The 17,328-nt window shown below is 37.1% G+C and overlaps 1 protein-coding gene across 1 annotated transcript in view; it reads right to left on the reverse strand.

The window, feature by feature from the left end:
• VAT1L (vesicle amine transport 1 like) overlaps window positions 1-17,328 on the reverse strand; it is a 66,502-nt gene that overhangs the window by 24,738 nt on the left and 24,436 nt on the right. Inside the window, exons 5-7 of the mRNA XM_065663410.1 lie at window positions 15,516-15,619; window positions 14,221-14,276; window positions 12,364-12,558 (exon numbers count right to left, since the gene is read on the reverse strand). Of these exons, the coding sequence (XP_065519482.1) occupies window positions 12,364-12,558; window positions 14,221-14,276; window positions 15,516-15,619 (355 nt within the window). The remainder of the gene's footprint in view (window positions 1-12,363; window positions 12,559-14,220; window positions 14,277-15,515; window positions 15,620-17,328) is intronic.

Genomic DNA, 17,328 nt, shown 5'->3' on the forward strand with positions numbered 1-17,328 from the left:
TGCAGTTACACCAGAATATAAATGAAATACCAAAGACTCTGCTCTTTTCTGCAGGGACTCTGCTTCATCTGAGCAACACTGGGGACTATAGGGTCCTGACTGCCGAGGTTCCAGGCGCAGCAATTTTACATTACTGACAGTGTTGAACCTTTGCACTGATAGCACCTGTGGATATTACTTGTGGATTTAACACTGCTTCAGTGTATGGCTGCTTGCAAAACATTTGAATTACATGCTTTGGTTTCTTTGTCTTTATGACAACATGTAATACTTACATAGTTAAATGGCAGTATTTCTCACCAACACTTTTAAACCTAAAGCACTGCAACCTGCATGACAGTAGTTTCCTTCCCCCTCACCTTGATCCCTAATCAGTAGGCCAATTATGTAAAATTCTGAAACTCATCAAGGTAAATCCCAAAGGTCTCTAAAGATCCAAATGAGAAAATATTTCTCCTTTGATTTCTGGCATATTTTGGTTTGTTTGTTTCAGAAAGTGGCCCCATGAGGATTGCACATCTGATTATTCGTAAGTCATCACTGTGGTTTTATATTATTCCAAAAGCTCTCTAAGTCAGAGTCTACCACCGGGTGCCACTGCATAACTTCATTAAAGCTATATTTAAACAAAATCAAAATCCACTGATATATTAAATTGTAATAGAATTATAATGCTAGAGAGGATTCATGCTTATCCTCAGTTTGAGCTACATCAGTTTACATCAGTAGGATCGAAATCATTTTATGTAGGTGAGAGGAAAGATACCGGAATTTATCTTGTTTGCCAGATGACATTTTTACAATATATTTTGCAGCCTATTTGCTTTATTACTTAGCATTTCTCCTGGCACTGTTAAAAAATGTCTCCTTCTAAGGCTATATTAAAGATCTTAACTCCACATAAATATTGTACCAATGTGATTGCTATAAAAATTGGTTTAGTTTACAAGAAGTTTAATGCTCATGTATGAATTCTCATTCAGCTCAGCATTACACTGTATCGACTGAAATCAAATTGCTCTGTAATTGGTAGCAGGGAGCCAAAGCAGAAGTGTTCATGTGGTAGAACATCACCACATGACAGTTTCTAATCTAATTCAATTAAACTTGCATGTGTAGATGCACCAAAAAAAAAAGGAAAACGCACATATACCAGTTACAATAATTCAGGAAAATAGGCAAGAACTTTAATAACACATTTTGCTAGTTCTAGGCTAACGCAGGCTTAACTGTAGGGACCCCTATAATTACTCTGGATGTTTCTTTTAAATTGAAGGAAAAAATACAGCATTGTGTTCTTCCTGCTAAAGAACTCAAACCTTTTTCCTCAGGAAGGTTTAAGATCTTGAAGGTATTTTACCCAGGACCTAACCATAGCATACAATAGAAAAGAACGTAGGTTCTTCTCAAGGTTGTTGGTATTTGGTGGTGGTAAGGAATTCACTTTTACACAATCTTTATTCTACTAAACTGAACACATATTTGGAGCTGTCTGATGTGTGAGGCTTTATTTCTTAGAGATACTGTCCACATTTTCAGATGTGTGCACTTCAATACCACATTCAAAGCCTGAACTTCGATATTCAAACTAGCACAGTCAGTAAAATCAAAACACTGAAAAATCAGCTGCTCACTTGAAAATCTTAAAATTATGTTGCTTCCTTTTGGTATTGTTTTCTCTACATCAGTGATCATAACAAAAAACTGCCCTACAAAATATCTTCATGTTCAATCATTCACAGCAGGCTAGTACATGTAAGAACCTTTTAGTGCTGACAATTTATCTGCTCTGCTGCCCTGGTGTTAATTTATATTATCTGTAATGAGTAATACTATTATTATTAAACTGCAATACTACCTAAAATTCCATTATCACATTAAATTTGGATTATATTATGCTAAGAGATGTCTTTATGCCCAAGAGTAATTTTGCTTTTAAAACTCATCTGTGTTCAAAACGATTGGAAAGAATATATGAGCCATTTTCATTAGGTGAGAACATTTACCTTGATTGATGATTGTTATGCACTAAGATAAAGTGTAATTTGGGATACAATCATTGCATTTTGTTCAGGGTAAAATTATATAAACCAGGAAAGTAAGCTTGCTTTCAACTAAAGCTCCCCACTATTAGGAAAATTTAAACATAGTACATATCAATGTTACAAGATATTACAAATTCTTAAAGCTTTAAGACTTTAAAAATCATGTGACAGGGAATTCTGCACAATAATAATTAAAAAAACCCCAAACAAATCAGAACAGTCTAATATCTAGATGGCATTAGAATTGAGTTGTATATAGTGTGTGCTGCTGCTACAACTGCTAAGTGCCCATGACCAACTTTACAGCCTTTCGGTAACCTGCATAAGGCTCCTGGTGAACCCCAAGAGTGGGCTGAAAGCACAACCTGGAAGATGCTTGTTTCCACTGACTGGGATATTTATTCTCTTGCTCTCTAGAGCATAATCAATTAGTATATTTATGATGAATCTCAAGGTGTAAGGACTCAAGCACTGGAATACACTGATTCACTAAGTTTAATATTCAACTGTCCTTCCTAATTATAATCAATATCAGCAATGGATCACATGGTTAATATGTAGAAGATTACATACATATTACATGTACAAAATTATCTTCTCGACAAATCTTGCAGGTAAGACAGTAATAAGTCCTTTTTTGGGGGATATCAGCAAAGCTGGTTGAAATAGAACACAAAACGTGTGCCTTCTTTACAATAAAGAGAATCTAGTAACCTAATCAGACTATTACTATGAAAACGAAAAAAAAAAATGCAAACAACAACCCAGGAGATGAATTTTGTGCTACTGCTCATGAGATTTCAAAAATTGTGTTAGTCTGCCAAAACTAGCCATCAACACAATTAGTTGCTGAGACACAAACTTGGTTTTGCTGATGGAACTAATAATTCACTTTTTCTTTGGCTACTGTTACACAGATACACTGATAAGAACACCCCACGAGAAGAACCGGAATGTTCACTTTAAAAAGGCATTTCTAAAACCAAAAAGACCCAATTAATTTCATTTACCAGAGTTTTGTGTCAGATGTTACTTGTTACTAACAACTAAACATCCTTCTAATATAGCTAAAAGCTTATGTCAACATTATCTCTTTATAGAGCAAGAACATAAAATCCCCAGAAGCAGAAAAACAGGATCTAGAATATACAGCAGAAATGCTGAAGGCAAAACATCTACTGATATTTCCCACTTTTCAGCCTCTGAAAAAAGCATCTCATTCCCTTCTGCTCTATGAACCTCTCTGTTCACTGTCAGTCATGGAAGACAACCACAGGTACCAATGCTGCCAATGCAGCATCATTTAGACAAAATAGACTTACCACACTTAAATAGGGAGAGATATTTTCCTTATTCTCATCTCCCACTCTTTTTTGATTCTTTTCACTTAGATGGCTTTCTAGGCATTCATTGATTAATGAAGTCATAAATTATACCCAGCCAAAATAACTAGTCGGATTTTTGCAAATCAGAGGCCAAAATGTCATTCAAAATCATTAGGGATCTCTTCCCAGTCTGAAAATGAGAAGGTTTCAAAGGCAGGATGAAGCAATTATTTGTATTCTGTATTGTTCCACACATACAAGGATGACATCTCAGCTCTCTCAGCATCACCAGGCAGACTTCATTAATTCTGTCTCAGGTATTTTTTAGATGTTTAGCACCTGGGAAAATAGGTCTTTTTAAATTGGAACCGAGACTAAAACGTTTCTGAGAGTATGAAAATCCCTAGGAACTGTTTTAACACAAACTTCAGACTTCCCCTTCATGACATCCTGGGAGAAAAGCTGAATTTGTCACATTTGCAGCCCCTGCCAGTTCAACTTGAACAATTGAAAGTTTTCTTTCCAAACCAGTCAACTAATTAACAAAGAAGCGTGAGTGGAATTTTCTGACAGAGAGGAAAATCCTAGGTTCCATTCACAGGCTCTGTGACTTGAAGCACACACACTAACAGCTTGCGTGACAACAATCAAATAGCATCTAAATGTGTCTTTGAAAAACTTCATTTCTAATGCTTTCCCTCTAGTACCTGCTATGTATCTAGTTGTTTGCATTTATGGCATTCAATAGTTACCTCTCTGAGTGACAGAAAACACTCACTGTTCCAAATCTTAAAAGAGTTCCTTGCCAGTCAGTGGTACTAACAACTCTCTGAAACAGGAGATAGAAGTAATCTTTCTGCTAGAATCCATTTAAAATTATTTCTGCTGGTTGATGTAGTGTATTGGCATATATTTAATCAACCTGCATGCAAGACTGGGAGAAGAAAAGGCAGATGTTTGATGGCATTAGCAGGTAGGAATAAAAAGGAACAGATTGACACGTTTGGATCTAGAGTATAAAAGCAAGTATCTTTTGTTCTCTAATACTTCGTGAAGAATTTATAAATTGTTTTTGAATAGGCAAATGACTCCCTGAAATCCTATTTTCCTGACTCTTGAGAACAGATTAAATTCTATGACACAAACTGTGAAAATGAAGTGTAATGCAAATGTGTTGAGTCAAACATTCAAGATAAACATAGAACAAATATACTCCTGGAGTTATGCATACACATTGGTGTTTTTAAAGGTATCCTTGAGGTCTAAAGTACATCCCTTCTGCTTTGCCAAAGCTTTCCCTAACTGGTTATTTTTTTGCATGGATACAGTATCACCATATCGGTTCAATATACAAGGAATGTGTGCCAATCCATTACTTAAAACCTAACTAATACATTTCAGACTACTCCTATAAAATATGGCTTCTTCACAGTAATTAATCACCAGCTTGCTCCATGTAATAGCTTTGTTCTTATTTTTTCTAATAAGTGACAAACCAGTTTTTCCCATACCCAATCTCTTGTCCCTAATTTAATTAACTGGAAGCATGTGATCAGTTTATCTTTAATAGTGCACATTTGAGTGGAATCTACCAGTGCTTCCTGTATTATTTTTCTGCCTACTTTCCCCCCACCCTCATCATCCGGAACCAAGTCTACATGTTATTTTCCTTTGGCCTGCAGTTACAGAAAGCTATTATCTCTGTGGCACGCAAGGGCAAATAGAAATGACAGTCTGTCCTGACCCAGAAACATGTATCATGACTCACCACTGCACTTTCAATTTCCAATGTCTCATGTCTTCTAAAAAAGTATTTTCTGCCTGTGTATCTCCATAACTAATTAATTCTTAGCAGAGTGCTTACTAAGTAGATCAGAAAAGTGCTGTAGCTGCAGGCTGTATTTATGTTAATTGAGAGGTTTAGTTTCACACTAGTCAGCTTCTAACCTTTGTAACAGCAACATTTGAACAGAGAATCAATGTTCATCAGATATATTGCCAAAATACTTTCCCATGTCAGATACTTGATTCAAAAACACTAAGATACCATTCCCCTGAATTGAAACAGCTTATTGAAATTTGATAGAACACACACCATTCTGAGATTAGAGCCCCCAGTAAATGGACTGAGTCACAAAAGCTCACAGAGATGCTGAGATACAGCCCTGGGGCTTGGCTGTTAGAGGCCAGAACTCAAAATTAGAGGTTTTTAGGCTGAACCACCATCTTTTCCCTAAGATGCTGTACGGCACTGAGCGAGTGAAGATATCCGCTGTCTCCTTTGTTATTCATCTATTAAATGAGTGTTATAGCATGAATATTCTCAGCATGCACAAAGGAACATTCTGAGGACTCTAGATGGCAAAATTGTTTAAACACTTATTCAACTGGCAGGCTAGACAAAACAAGCTACATTTCAGAAGCTGTAAAGAAAATAAAAGAATGCACAGAGCTGAAATAAATTACTTGTTTAATTAAATTCTATTTGTGTAGCTTGAATTTCATGCAGTGTTAATGAATAATATATAGCAATTGAAAATAATTGAGTTTTGCTCACATACTAAACAGACGTAACAAATGAAGTCCGAGTTTCCTAAAAAAAGACAACTGGCTTACACCATCACTTGCTGATACAGGTAGGAAGGGTAGAATGAATTATGAAGCAATATGAAGTCATGTTAAGCAGCCTTAAACAGAGAAGAAATGTAAATGAAATTACATAGGCATTTGGTAGGAAATTAATTATTATAAAGAGCAGGGAGGATCACATAATCAGGTATACACAATTTTTAGAGAGAAACAAAATTGCAATACTTAATTAATCTCTTGTACTTTCAAGGTATGCTTTATTCCTCTAAGCACATAGCATTGAAATAATCTGGAGTTTTAATTAATATTTACTTCAGCTAACCATCTTGGGAAAACTCCATTGCAAAGTCTTTAAATAAAGTCTCCTAACTCATGGCTCAATTTTCATCCATTTAAAACTTGTATTCATTACATCTAATGTGAGTGAAGTAGAACTTAAGTGGAATGGCTTCTCCCTTATTTTCCCCAGGTTTTTAAAGATATTTTAGCCTTCAAGTGCGTATAATCTGACTGTGAATGCAGAAGCAAGCTACCCTGAGTTACGTGGGGTTTGCTTCTCAGTCTGCTTTCCCTGTATCTCTGTTTTGAAACCTGTTACATCAGTAAGCCATAGCTCCTTGCATTTTTATATGCTTTGATATCTGCATGAATCTTGTATTAAACTTGTGTTAGAACTGTTTGCATGCAAAGAAACAACGGTGAGGAACAGATAAAACATTTAAATTTACTTTGACTGTATAAAATAAGCACTGTAGTTCAAAGGCAACAGAATCTCACACACAGGAAGAGCAGAGTTCTAAGGCAGCATCACAGTTCAGTATGTATGCAGAGCTAAGACCTGTGAATCAGGAAAGCAGTTTAGGAACAACTGCAAATGAAGTACTGTCAAAGAAATATTCATAGCATCAAAACAAGCAGGCTCTCTACCATAGTGCTGGATGAGCAACCATAGCAAAGGGAACACCAATATGCCTGTGGGAGCTTTCACAGAATGAGTTACATTTCTCTCTTTATACAATATAATGCTGTAAATTGTTTTATGCTAATGAGAATAAAGTAATTATCTTCTGTATTTCAGGGTGGGTTATTACTTTGGTTATAAATGAACTTCCACTTTTAGCATTTTACTCTAGATAATTCTGCATACCTTGAAGAACAAATACAGATGCTACAAAAGTCCTTGACTTCAAAAAACAGGTGTAGTTTGCTCAGCTGAAGAATCTGTTTTCATCAAGCAGCAAAGACAAAAACCTGCACACGTCATTATTATATTATCAGCAAAAAATACCAACCCCAAAACACCCAGACAAGCACGAGATGGCATTTAGTATTCATAACAAGGTACCAGCCTGATCTGATATTATTAGATTGCCCTCTTACTATGTTAAAAGTAACTAATGGGTCAATTTTCTCTGTGTCTCACTACAGTGATACATGAAAGGCCTTTTGCCCTAAAGCTAAAATCAGTGGTGGGCATAAATAGCTTCTGAAGAAATTAAACCCCCTCTGCTTTAGGGGGTTCACTTCTTATTCTGCTATCATGAGTTTGAGATTTCCTATCCCCCTGTCCTGAATAATGCTCCTATCATTGATATCTAAGAGCATGCATTAAGATGGTAATTTATACATGAGGATGAGTTTGGTGGTTTATAGTACCTGTACCCTTTGCAGCCACAAAGCAGTGCTAAAATCAGACACATTATGATGGCTTTGCTCTCCCCAAAACATGGTATAAATTCTGTATGAAGGGTGTTCTTTTGTCCAGTTCTCATCACTGAACTGCTGTTTGATAAGGCTGTGATCTTACGTTTCTACTGTTTTCCTTTGTAATTATTAACACTGAAAGCTAAGGCAGAGAACAGAAAGTTTGGGAGAACAGCAACATAGGAGAAAATATTTCTTTTAAAGGACATTACTGTGTCAGCAGGTATTCTATAATGTTACTATAATGTGATCAGTTGCACTGCACTCCTTTAGGTTAAGGTTCTTGGGTTTTCCTCAGCAATTTACTATGGAGAAAGGCTCTGGCTTCAAGCCAAGGAAATCTCACATACAAAAACTGTACTTAAAACTACACCTGCAGCATCTCTTAAAACTATTCAGAAAAAAAAAGAGCAACTGATAGTTAACAAACCAAATTAAGGTGCATGGCTCTTTCCAGTCAGAAATATTCTATGCACTGCCCATGACATACAGTTGTTAAGAGTTCTCTGATACTCATATCAAGATCCACAGGGCTTGATTCAAAAGTGCATTTAATGTCTTGATTCCAATGATTTCGATCACAGCTGAGTGCCACTGTATATTCCTGGATCTGGGCTACATACAGTTCTTGCATTACTATTTCCTGAGTAAGGAGTTACTAAAGACATTATTGCATTATCACCACAAAACAATGACATGGGGTGACATTCAGTGCCTGCTATAAGGTCTGATCTTTTAATGTTATGAGATTATCCTTTCACTTTTTAAGAGTTAAGTAGCAATTCTATTCCACAGGTTTTAGTATCTTCATAATTCTTACGGTCTTTAATACCATTATTACTATCTAACAGTGCACTCCTTTAAATAATTTGAGAGACGAGAAAGCAACGGATCTCATCTGTAGTCAGGATGTTTTTTCCCTAATCTCACTGATCACACATACTGACCAACATAGCCCAAATCTGAAAACTTTGACACACTGAGATGTTAAAGCCATGGATTTGGAACAGGTAGAGCCTGAGTGAAAAGCGCCTACAGATAGTTTGATGATGCAAACCATATTTTTCACTGTCATTTTACTGACTAGCAATTCATGCCCAAGAATTTCCAAGTTTTGGTTTACTTGCCACCAGTGCTACTTTCAACTGCTGCAAATCACCAAAGAAGGTGCATATGACTTCCATGTCAATAACCCTTCCTACCTGGAGTGTGCATTTTCTTCTGCAATTATAATAAGCTTAAGAAAGCAGAATTTTAATTGAAAAGTGCAACATGTACATTTTTATTTAACACACTATCTTCTGAGAACCTTCAGTTTTCATCCTGCTTAATAATCTAGAATCATCTACTACGTAAAGCCAAAGTTTCACAGACCCTCAGGAGAATGCTAATGCACAAACGCACACTGCAAATTAATCAGAATGAAGAAGAGTAACTGCAAATTAAGGATTAGACAAGTAGTAACAAAGAAACAACCAGAAAGCTCAACAAATATTCATTGAATACTAATTCTGCTTTAAACTCTATCATTTGTAATGAAATGGCATCTTACCAATCAGCTTTTTACTACAGAGCAGTTTTCTAAGCATGCACCACCTACAAATTATCTCGTCTTCTAAACACTTGAATACATAAACAAAAAGCTGCAAAATAGTGAGACATCTCAACAGCAGCTAATTTATTGTATGACTTTACTTATCTCATGATGAGTAATTCCCCAGTTAGAGTTCCATTTTAAAGGATCTGTGGATTTTGTTAGTCTCTCTTAGTTAATCTTTCTTACATTAATATCATAAAATGGCTCTAATGACCTACTTGAGAACAGGTTTGACTTTAGTAGAATTTATGGAGGTAAATTTGAGATAAAAATTACCCTTTCCAAGCCAACACCAACAGATAATACAGAAATGCAAGCAGTTTTGCTCCATAGCAGTAGTCAATACTCTAGATCCTGATCTCCCTTATGTCAGCAATAATTCAATGCACTGAAGAAAATGAAGTAACTTCTAAGTTTCCATCCAGATGATACACTCAGGTATTTAACACTGAACATCTGTCCCATGGTTAAGGCTCCTCAAATATTTTTCCTTATAATATTTTCATCCTGAATGTAATAAAGTCATACTCAACTCCATAGCAGAGTAACTAGTCAGAGGACAGATTCTCCCATGAGCCTCTGGAGAGGGTGATATTCTTCCATAGAAATCTATTCAATCATTCATTTTCAAATGCTATCCACGGAGTCAACCTTTCTGCCACCATCTAGTTACAACATTCACAGCTAAAACATGCTGTTATGGGTCAGGAAATACCCTCCTCAAGAAACTTCAGGGGTATAAACTGGTCATAATTGGTCTATTCTTTCCTGAAGACTACTGAGAATGGTGAAATGAAAATGGACCTTGGGAGAAAAATCAAGCTTAGAAGGAAGTGAAAAGAAATAAAAAGTCATACTCTGAAGGGGGAAGACGTTAGAGCTATGGTGTTAAAAAAAGAAACCTCCCAAAACAGAACAAAACCACATAGCAACCTTTCTTCAGTATGGTTCCATTTAGTCCTCAGCTGTGACACATTTTTCTATGTATCATATTAACTTGAGAGTCAACCATAAGTTATTTTTATATGCACAAAAATATATCCCAAAAATGATATGAATAATATTTCAGTAATACTTTGCAATCAACTAAAGACACCTCTAGCACTATAAAGTCCCTGAAAATACTAGCCAGACATTTCCTTTGTAAATTACCAGATCGCTGGTGGAAAGTGAGCAGGCGTGATAAATGAGCTGTAGTTTTCTAGATTGTGCTTTATAACAGATGTATTTACACATTTCACAATCTACCGGTAGGGATGGTGTGTGTGACTGCCAAATGTTAGATGAAATGTTATCAAACAGAAGTCTTCCAACAAATTCCCATCATGTTGACTATTACAGTCCTGCCACGTGTGATTTTTCATGTTCTAGGTGAAGATTTTTTAAGCTATCGTTACTATTTTAATCCTTCTCTTACTCACCAATACATGAGAAGTATATGAACACAGAAATTACAGAATGCCTAAACACTTGTGCCACTTACATTTTTTAAATACTTCATAGGCTTATTTAGTAATTAAACTAAAAACCCACATCAAAGACCAGAATCTCATCCCACTTCTATTTTACACTTCTCTTCAAAGGGCTCTCTTTCCCTTTCAGACAATAGCAGAGGATTTTGTCTTGCCTGAGCCAGCAGCTCTTTATCACAACATCTGATTTTCCTTAATCAATTCCATGGTGAGAATTAGCCACTCCCATGCTGCTGGCTGGTAAAACCCCCAGTGCTACTGAGGGTCAGCATGGCACAAGGCAGACATTTTAGAAGAACAGGAAAACATTCGTGGGGAAGCTGTCATTCCTCTGTTTTGCTGGAGAGGAACAGAGCCCATATCCTGACGGACCATTTGCATCTGCTGTACCACAAAAGGGGCATGTTGGTGTACATGGGGGCAGACGTAGTGATGGCATGAAGAGACATACAGTTCCCACATGAGCACAACCTGAAGGCGGTACATGCCTCATCGTATAACCTGGCTCCAGCACATACCCGCACCAGTGAGCATTCAATGCATCCTGCTCCAAGAACTGAAACAGGCAGGACACAACTCAAGGTATCTTACCTGCGTCCATGACAACGGTGGTGCTGCAATGCCACTGGAATAATGAACAACAAGCTGGCTCAAAACCCTGCCCATAGGGTATTCAAAATCTTAGTAAGATACAACAGTATTTATTTATTAAGTCTCATGGCTACTATTCTCTCATGGATGCATGGTAGTATCAGCTGATATGTCCAGACACAGAATTTTGTCGTAGCAACCACACAGACACAACCACAAACAACATTCAGCAGAACTCTTACAGATCATGCATCTTAAGTGATATGCCAGGCTCAGTGGCTTCACAAACATATAAACCACAAATACTAATCTGGCAGTTCTACTACAATCATGCTCTTTCTTTACATGTTGATATGTGTGCACACCTCCAAAAATACTTATGGTCATTTATCAGCATCTTAAGTATAAAGGTCTCAGAAACAGTGCTTATAGTCAAGCAGCTTATAATTGAGCAGGCTATGATCAGATCAGTTTCCTTACGCGTCTTTAAGGGGAGCTGAGCAATCAGAAGGAAAAAAAGAACCAAAACCCTCACACCCCACAGATGTGTCTTACATTAAAAGTGATTCCTCATTTGACTGCCTGTGATACATTTTCAGTACTTTTCTGAAAACTTCCAAGCTTCCATTTGCTAGCAAAAATATAACACTGAAACCAAAGTTTTTATGTTAGATCTTTTCCTCAGAATAGATTTAAGAGATTTAAGTTGGTTTTAATTATGTTTGCATTTGACATCAGACTTGTTAGCTTCATGCTTCATGCACTTAGAAGACAATTTTCTGAGACTGTAAAACCACATTTCTTCATAGTATCTTTAACTTTCCCCAGAGAATTTGAAACTGAAGAAATATTTATTATAGAAATGTGTGGACAACTCTGGATCATGAAGTTCTGAATAATGGGGGCTTTGGAGACAACTATGCACAAACCAAAAAAGCAGAATACATTAATAACTGGAAAACACATTTAAAATTGATTTTTCATCTAAAAATGCATATATTTCAGAAATACCAAAATGAGGAAAGAGATTTTGCTCCTACCTCTTCCAAAGCCCATAATGAATCAACCACAGGCTTGATCTTCTTACTGTTATACAGATCTAGGAGTTTGTCCATCACACCCTTGATGAGACCACCTCGATTCTGTTTGAAAAGCAGATTCAACAGGGAAAATCCAGCAATGACTTTGTTCTCCTCATACAGCTTGATAGGATTTACTTTCTCAACCTGCCACCACTGGAAAGGAATAAACAACAGCAGGGTTAGAAAAACAGTTTCCAAGAAATGCACAGGGAAGTTCACAAGAAATCTGTCTGGGCAGATGTGATACACGACTCATCTCTCAGATCTGAAGCAGCAGCCAAGAGAAGCCATAAGGATTTTATTTAAGGAAAAGGCACAAAAGCTGACTGACAATGAGGAAATAAAACAGACTTGTGTGGCATGAGATTAGGGTGTTCGAACAGTGAACAGATCTGGCTTTAGGAAGTGGATCTAAAAGTAAGGAATCTGGACCTCCCTTCCTACTCGTGCTATCCTTCTGTTATCTCAAGAGAGCCATGCCAGCTTCCCAAATGTTTACAAGTGTCTCTTGACTATTACTCTTCTCTCAAATAGAGGAAACCATGCACTGCTTATCAGCCTCCATTTACTTGTCATCCATTATTGTGTTCATGATATTTGAGAAGCATCATAACTTAAGTCATTTAGCACAAGAGCATCCTTGAGACTGAGATCCCACTTCCTAGCAATTTTTATCTGAATGGGGCAATATCTAATCAAAATTTTCAGATCATTTTATAATTACAACAAGAAACTAGTTACACTTTTATACAGAATTTTATATGTTTTTTATTAATTTATTCATATTTATCCAATCAATAAATATCAATACTATCTGGAAAACATTTCAGTTGAAATTGATTCCATTGGGCCAACCTACCCTACAAATTCTATGCACCTGCAGATGTTTTATTAACAGTAAAAAGGCTGAATAGTAAGGATTATCTAGTTTAGTTCGTAATTGTATGACAGTAACAAAGATCATGCCACTGCATCCATTTACAAAATGCAGGAGGCAAGGAAAAGCTATGGTCTTTGAGTTGTTTTCAACTACATTAAGACTTTTTAAGCCAGTTTCTCCTGGCAAGGGGTTGTTACTGGAAGCTGTAAATCAGCTCTTGGCAGAAATAACATACAATAGATCTTCAGTCAAGATTTCTCCTTCTGTTTTTCTTGTCTCAAGAAATCACTCTCACTCCAGGTTAACTCATTTCTCACTAGCAGTTTTTTTGATATATTTGTCCCTTCTCCAATCTCAGCGATTTCTGAGCAGATTTTTGTCATTGTAGTAAGATGAAGAAAAACATCTAACATTTGAATTTTGGATTTGTTGACATCATTAATAAGGAAACAAATGCAACATCTCTCTGATGTCACTTGACGCTAACATGGAGAACTGTATTTCTGTATGGAATTGACTTGTGAAAAGCTGGAAATGACTGGACACTTAAGTCCCATCTTACGAGATACATCTCCTTCAGCACCTCCTTTAAACCACTGCACTGACCTGACAGTGTGTTCAAATATGAGGAACCTATAGGGTACACTTATCATGGATATGATATTTTGCCTGAACCAAATAAATAATGAAGTGGAACTTCATACTTCATAGCATAAGAGATATATGTCTGATAGCTAACGATTTAAATATGCATTGTACACAGATCCAATTCCTGCCCAGGTGTCTCATCAGAAGAAAACAGGTCAGATCACACCATAGACAACAGTCTTTTTAGCAACATCAGATGCAGTAACTTAGTAGAGGTGAGAATGATAAAGATGAAAATGCTACAGAAAACACTAGAGTAAAAAGAATCGCAGCACTGGCACACTTACTGATTTTGCAAAACTGAAGAAGCTTTTGGTTTCCCCAGTAACCATGTTAGATGAACCTGTAAAAGATAAGTACATTCATGCACAACTTACTACACGCTGACAAGCAGACCATTTATGTAAAATCATTTTCATGGTTCATATATAAGTAAAAAAAACCCAAACATTTTCCCGGGCTTAAAAGGGATTAGTAGACATCCTTATACTTTGGGAATAAATAACAAAGAGGTCAAGGTAACTGAACCCTACAAGTCTGCAGGTATTCTGAGATGACAAAAATAATCTATCATCCAAAACCAGGAACGAGTTAAATGTGACTACGTCTCTTGACACCAAAGATCTTCTATGTCTCTCTACTTCTCTGCAGCTAAATGCCATTTGTCTCTGGCAGACTATTATTTAGCAGCAATTGTCACACACTTGTCCTTTCTCTGTATCTATAGATACATTTATCTGACCACTACATGTGTGAACATACATATGTTGTACACTACAACATGTCAGCAAATGTAATGACAATTCACTGGCAGGGACTTCATTACAAACACGCAAACAGGTTGCCTTGTACAGCCCAAGCAGATACCCGAGTGGCCATGTGTTTGTTATTGCCACCCTGCCAGCTAGATGAAAGCCCAAGGAAGCAGGCATGTTCATCCATAATGCCACTGCACCTTCCACTTCCATACGGTTGTATTCTTCATTTCAAAAGTTTAGCAATCCCTTCAGCTGTCCTCCTACAGAAGCTTGGCCTGTTTTATCAACACACAACATGGCAACCTGGCAGAACTGCAGGGAAGACACATTTGCTCGGTATCGAGAGCAGCCCATGGACATGGATGCATATTTGTGAACAGAAGCATAAGCTTCAATTCCTCAAAGTCATCTCAAGTAAATCTGACCGCACTCCTCCTGAAATCTTCCTCCAATCATCCCTCCCACAAGAACAATATTACAGTTTCCTTGGCCACACTATGATTCCGATGGTGTGTAGAATGAGAGGTCCAAGCCTTCTCCTACGCTTCTCCTGTATTACCCAATGGTGTTTAACAATCTGAAACACATGTTCAGTTTTACTTTGGGATGTTTTATTAATTTAGAAGTTTCTCTGTATTACCTATTTTTCCTGAATAATTTAGTCCATGCTCAACTTCACTAAATTCCTTGATCAGAAAAGGTCAAATTGAGAAAGCATAACATGGTGGCCTCATTTCTGGAAGGAGTGTCATGGATGATTTTAAGGGATTTTAAACTTTGCAAAGCTTTAGGTTTGAAATACATACTTGGCGTTTTCCACTCACCATATAAAATGTAAGTCCCAAGCGGTTTGAGAAGACTGAGGCCTTTCCCAGTGTTTTCTCCACAAAGACAGTCCAAAACAATATCTACTCCATCAGCAGAGATTCTAGAAAGCAAGGAAGAAATCTCACTTGGCAATCAGATCCACAGGACTGGTCAGCCAGGATGACACAGGCTGATTGTTAAGATAATACTAACATTTTCAAGGGATTTTAGAAAGAACTCTACGGCTGAGGCTTTGACTACATGAAAACTGTCTTGTCGTCAAAAGATTAATCAAGTTAATTCAGTGCTGGAATGAAGTGAGTTCGTTGGGCTAGCCAACCCACGCCTTTCAGGCTTAGAAAAGTGGAAAACCATCTTATTTCCCCTTTTTGAGGGCTTTCAGTAAAATTACATTATCAAAAAATAGGTGATAGAGGTAAAGTTCTTGAGCAAATGTAAATGCCAGAAAATGTCTTTTTTTTTTCAGTCAATGAATGTCATAAAGAAAAAGGACATTTCTGTTATTCACATCTTACATTCTTTTTCTGAATGCATAACAGATCTTCTTATCTTAGTTCTTCTCTGATAAAATGAGGTCCTTGTATAATTATTTAAAAAGCCTTCTGCTTCCAACTTTGTATCAACTAGACATCAGAGAAGAGTTAAATCCAGCATAAAGAGAAGTCACCAAGAGGCAGAAACCCAGCTCTAAGGATGCAATCACGCCATATTACAGAAAGAAGAAAATATTTACACCATTTCAGTAGCTTGCACATTTATAATTTTCCAGTAAATAGCTTTGTGAATGCTTTCTGCAGCAGTATAACTGAATTAGAAGTCAGGAAAGAGAGAAAGCTTTATGGCTTGTAATCTTTCCATTTCCTCACAAGACAAAGGTGATGCTCAGGCACCCAATGGTTACAAACATGAACAAAATCAGACACCTTTACTTTTTGGTACTGCTGCCATATGTGGGGTTATAAATTGCTTATATTCAGGCCACTGGATGAGCTTTCACTGTAAATAAATAATAACTTTGCAACCAAACAGCTTTCAGTGGCTTCTACGGTTGAACTGATTCCTCATCGCCTGTGAACGTGGAAATGTTCCTATCACCTCTGGGTGTTTTTTTGTTTGTTTGTTCATTTTGTTTGGAGTTTTGGGGGGGATTGCTCTGCTGCCCCACCAGGAGTCAGGACTAAGGTTGGTGCTGAAAGCTGATTAATTTTGTCAAGTGTCCTGTCTTGCTAAATTAATGCTTCAAAGTAGGGATTGCCACAATTCAGTCTTCATCTCACTACAGCAATTTTCCAGGGGCAGTAAAACACTTAGTTATGTACACTTCCCCAAGAGAAAGGCTATCAAAGGGCTGAAGAAATGGGCTGCAATTGTGAGCTGTAAGGAAGCAGTAGGCGTGTCATCTGCTAGACAAGTTCTATCTTTTTTTGGTGAAACTTCCCATATGGAAAAAAAATTCTTTTGATATAAAACATCTTTTGTTATGGACCATTTCAAATGTTTTCATAAGCCCTTGGGAGTGGTCCAGAAACAGTTGCAAGACGTCCTTTTTCCTCCAACACCAGTCTGGATTGCCAACAGCCCAGGCAAAAGCCTGCTATGCACTGAAGGCTCTCTAAGGGCTAGTGACCCTCATGCTTCTGAGTCTTCTGAGACTTTCTGAGACTTTGCATGTCACTCTGAGGAATGCATAAGTTTGACAGGAAGCCTGTCAACTGTACTTATGTTGGCATGCCCCTTTGAGAAATTCGTTGCTTTATGCCCAGCTACATAATCTAGTATTTTGACAGATACAAGATGAAGAGAAAACAT

This window comes from Lathamus discolor, chromosome Z (genome assembly GCF_037157495.1).
Source record: "Lathamus discolor isolate bLatDis1 chromosome Z, bLatDis1.hap1, whole genome shotgun sequence".
NCBI lineage: Eukaryota > Metazoa > Chordata > Aves > Psittaciformes > Psittacidae > Lathamus > Lathamus discolor.